This window comes from Priapulus caudatus, unplaced genomic scaffold (assembly GCF_000485595.1).
Source record: "Priapulus caudatus unplaced genomic scaffold, Priapulus_caudatus-5.0.1 Scaffold514, whole genome shotgun sequence".
NCBI lineage: Eukaryota > Metazoa > Priapulida > Priapulimorpha > Priapulimorphida > Priapulidae > Priapulus > Priapulus caudatus.
This window is the reverse complement of record NW_014577575.1, coordinates 165,584-170,395: the sequence shown is the minus strand read 5'-3', so window position 1 is coordinate 170,395 and position 4,812 is coordinate 165,584. Positions and strand designations below refer to the sequence as shown.

General features: G+C 45.3%; 1 protein-coding gene across 1 annotated transcript in view; it reads left to right on the top strand.

The window, feature by feature from the left end:
* Nucleotides 1–1,510: 1,510 nt before the first annotated feature.
* LOC106811204 (nuclear pore complex protein Nup155-like) overlaps nt 1,511–4,812 on the top strand; it is a 17,418-nt gene continuing 14,116 nt past the window's right edge. Inside the window, exons 1-3 of the mRNA XM_014814756.1 lie at nt 1,511–1,594; nt 2,759–2,879; nt 3,602–3,712. Coding sequence (XP_014670242.1) covers nt 1,511–1,594; nt 2,759–2,879; nt 3,602–3,712 — 316 coding nt within the window. The remainder of the gene's footprint in view (nt 1,595–2,758; nt 2,880–3,601; nt 3,713–4,812) is intronic.

Sequence of the window (4,812 nt, the reverse complement as noted above, 5' to 3'; positions counted from 1 at the left end):
TATATATATACCGGAGTCAAATACTCCCTGATTTACTGTCGGACTCCCTGATTTGACATATGCAGGAGTCCGTAAGACTCCCTGAAAATTCTGCCATACTAACGTTCTGAAGCGCAGCCGCGCGGAATTACCGTATTTTTTCAGCAAATGTCCAAAGAAAATTTGGCAGACGTGCAACCGCATGAATCTTAAAAATAAGCACATCCGTTATTGTTAATATCTTTAATTTTGAACCACAGACTGCGGACTCCCTCATCTTGCTGCGGACTACCTCTTTTTGGGGGTAGGGAGTCCGTTGGACTCCCGTGTTCAGAAGTTAATTTCTACCCCTGCAATAAGCCACCTAAATTTTCCAACTATACGAAAAGCAAATACACTCAAGAGGCAGGTCATGGATTCAGGGTGCGAAATTAACGAGAGTCCAGAGTCAAATACTCCCTGATTTACTGTCGGACTCCCTGATTTGACATATGCAGGAGTCCGTGTGACTCCCTGAAAATTCTGCCATACTAACTAGTTCGTTCCAGAGCACGGCCTCGCGGAATTACCGTATTTTTTCAGCAAATCTTTAATTTTGAACCTCAGACTGCAGACTCCCTCTTTTTGAGGGTAAGGTTGGACTCCCTTGTTCAAAAGTTAATTTCTACCCCTGTTGGAGTGTTATACCGACAGCGAGACCATAACGTGTAACGGAAATGAGTCTCGGCATCTCAAACACCTACACGCAGCTCATGCTACTACATGCTACAGGTTACGAGGAGTGTAATTACGGTTTATAATTAGCCAACACAAGTTATAGATATCCTCGTGGTCAACAACGAACGCATTCGTGCTGATGTCGGGATTCTGGTGCAGTGGTGCAGTACGACTGAACGAAGACGTGCGCGTGTGGGAGGGATTAGAAGGATGTTAGTTAGAAGGAAGCGCAGCAGAGCATAGTATTAGATAGAAGGATCGTAGTTGGCACAGCAGGTGCTGTGACATGTGCATGTATATATATATACCCACCCAGCAGCAACGCTCTATCTAGTCTCGCAAAAGACAAAAAAAGAAAAAAGAATTATGCGCGCATCATTTTGTGTGCCTTTGTCTCTGCGCTTTGTGGCTCCAGCGACGTTTGAGTGCAATTCCGCTCGATTGAAGTTTTCCCCTCGCCAGCATCCCGGCGTCGAAACAGACATTTCGCTCCCTCGCCGGGAGACAAAGGCACGGCATTGTGAATTTCAAGTGTTAAACGGCCGTTGCTTGCGTGTGTCGCCGTCGGGTACGGCGCGCATAAAAGCAGTCGAGAGTTGTCGTTTTAGAATTTTTGCATCGGAATGCACGTCAATTTCATGCGCTCGACAATGGAGAAATTCAAACTAGAAACTCGTCGAGTTCTCGACTGCGCAATTTCCGATGATTGTTATATCTTTTCTGTGAACTGCTGGTGATAGTGAGAGAGAGAGAGAGAGAGAGAGAGAGAGAGAGAGAGAGAGAGAGAGCGAGAGAGAGAGAGCGCGCGCGTCAGATGCTGTCGTGCAGGGATCAGCGGGAGCACGGCCTGTGCGACGCCATAGCCAGACTCAACTCTGGGCTGCTCGACATTACACAGGTACGTACATATTATGTATACCCCACCTCTCTACCACCACGAATGTGCCGTTACACCTGACCTGTCCGTCGGAGCGTCATAACCACGTCTCTCCCATGTTTCTCCCTCTGAGCTGCTTGGCATAACACAGGTACGTACGTACGTACACCACCTGTTTACCACCACGAATTTTCCGACCTACACCTGACCTCTCCGCCTAAGCGTGATAACCACGTCTCTCCGCCATGGACGCACATTACGTACATGTACGTAACATATGTACATGTACGTGTACGTACCTTACGCAGGTGCGTACGTACCCAACCTATCCACCACCATGAACGTGCCGTTACGACTGACTTCTCGGTCGGAGCGTGATAACCACGTCTCTCTCCCCCTCTCCCATGGACGTTGTTGCTAGATATGTGAAGCTAGACGTGATCGTAGCTGTTTTTCACGCGTGCGCACCGTTGTCGATTTTGCGGCACTTTGTCGCTACGCAGCGTCTTTTAGAATTGCCGGTTGTGGCAGTGAACGGCTAGAGCAATTTGTCAATCTGACTAGGTGGTTTGATTAATTGTGCTTTGTATAAATATGTTTTCGACGATACCACTGCGCACATGTAACGTTGCTAGAGTTGTCGCATGGCAATGCCTGAAGATTGGTGCAGTTAGTCATGGGTCTAAATCAGTGAGCTTGCGCACAGGTAGGAATTATTCAAGTGGTGCGTGTAGAAATTATCGAGGCATTTGGCAAGTACATAATTTTGTTGAATGTCGAAATAATGGTGCGCAGGTGAATGTCGCTAAAGTCTCACACGGTGGAGGATTTATGAATGTTAGACAGATTAATGATAAAATAACCGAAATTTCACAGAAGTAGAAAATATTTAAGTGGCACAGGTAAAGTTAATATGGGTCTTGGGCAGGTTGGAAAGACTAATGTTGCATAGGAAAGAATAAGCGAAATTTCGCAGCGGTTGGAATCGTCAAAATGACGCAAAGTATAAAGCAGTGAATTCACGGTAGGCCTTATTGAAGTGGCACACGCTGCGACTTGGCTAACCTAATGAGGGGGCGATAACAGCTGAATCGTCAAAACGTAGATGACGAATCGAATCGATAATCGAAATCAAAACCCCCAATTTATCTTTAACGTTGCCGGCGTTTTGGCCTATCGTTGTAGTTGTACGGAGAGTTTGCCGAGAGATACCAGCTTGCTGAGTGTAAACTAGCCATCGTCCACTGCGCAGGACATGTGGATCCGGTGCTAGTGGAGACGCTATGGAGAGAGATTATCGACCAAGGTATAAGCGCCAAAGATTGATCACGATTCTACCGTATATGATCGCGTAATAACCGCGGGCGCCTATAAGCCGCACCTCAATTTGAATCGGGTAACCAAGTATTGCGCCTAGTATATTTCCCCTGACGGTATGGCGCACTTATAAACCGCAGAGCAAATACAGGGTTGAAATCTGAGGCCAAATTTGCGGTTATTACGCGAGTATATACGGTACTTTTCTGTGTATCGGTAATATCGGTTGTGAGACTTTTTGCAGGGAGATTATTGAGTGAGTTATAAGCATGAAGAGATTGATTAGTATTCTAGGTAGCAATGCATTAGTAATTAATATTGGTTGCATGAAGATAGATGGTAAAGCGAGGTAAAATTACCGAACATCGATCCGTCTTCTACGCATCCCATCGCTCTCGCATCCAATTAATATGCCTCTCGTCTGCAATGCGTGTGCAATTAAATTTGCTTAATTAATAAATTATACGTCATGTTAATACCGATATCTCGGCTTTACGCCGGCACAATAGCAGCACACTGATTGCAATGCCAGCATTGTTAAATAATCCTTTGAATTTTATTCAATATGAAATCCATGCGCTTTCCTCGAAATTAATACATGCTGTATGCGTGAGTCAGTCCTTATGAACACGTGTAAGTTGCGAGCTAGGCTACGAAGCGTAGCATGTGAGTATGTTTTCGTGTATCGTCGCGTTGCTTGCTTTCGCGCAGAGATGAGAAGTGCGGTGGGCAGCAGCACACAGACGGTGATGACCACTCTCAGTAACCGACTGGTCAGTCTCGGACACCGCTATGCAGCCTCCGACCATTTCTTCCCTCTCGGTGAGTCACTGAAGCCATACCTATATATATATATATTGTGGATTAATCTTCTTTTCATCAATTTGATACCCCCCCCAAAAAAAAAAAACTACTGGTGCTAGTACGTGTGTATATGCTAGCTAGCTGTATTAACTGATAGCGACGTATATTGGTTATTTCACGCTTGAAAGATGGCAAGTTTGTTCACTAGGTGGCACCACCTACCTACGTTACTGCATACACGTTGGATGTTGCGATGTAATCACAGTGTATAAACCCATATATATAGGGGGTGAACTTTCCCGCGTACATTCATTACAATTAAGTAGTAATAGTTTCACTGAAAGTATATGTGGTAATATGTGATGTAATGTGGATTATACATACACTAATAGGTTGCCATGTTACCAGGGAAACCAACCCATTTACATCTAACCAAAGTAATGCTGTCGTGACGCTATGGCAGTGCACCGGTGTGTGTTCCCGTTAAACACTCTTACCCACTTGTGTGCGATTATGTAAGCTGCCCACATTCAAAGAGAATATGTACATGTTGATGTGAATATGTTAAAGTATTCGAGGCAAATCCGAAATTTTTACTAACGTGACAGTTTTTAGAACCTAGCTGTTGTCTATATGTCAACTGACGCTGCCCATTGCTTTAATTGACCACTAGGTGGCAGCAGGTGACATTTATCACTTGGTGAAAAAATGACGAATGCGGTGGTTACGTTTCTGACATTTATACGAAAACATAATGCGTACACCTGGAGTAACCACATGAGCAAGCAAATTCATTACAGTAGTCGATACTTGGAACATTTTGCCCTTTCTTTGCTTCACGTACAACGATCGTCGTTTCCTTTCCCTGAGCAATGGCAGCCCTAAAGCATGCTTAGCGGGAAAGCATGCTGTTGCTAATGTTAATGCTAATGATAATGTTAAATACGACAGCCGTCCAATCCCTACTTTATTCCACTCGCTGTGAAATGGTAACAGTTTATCTCGATGAATGCCGAGCCATTGTCTGCCGCGGGTGCGTTCCCCGCGCTCCCTGTCTCTCGTTCATCCGTTCCCCGCGCTCCCTGTCTCTCGTTCATCCGTTCCCCGCGCTCCCTGTC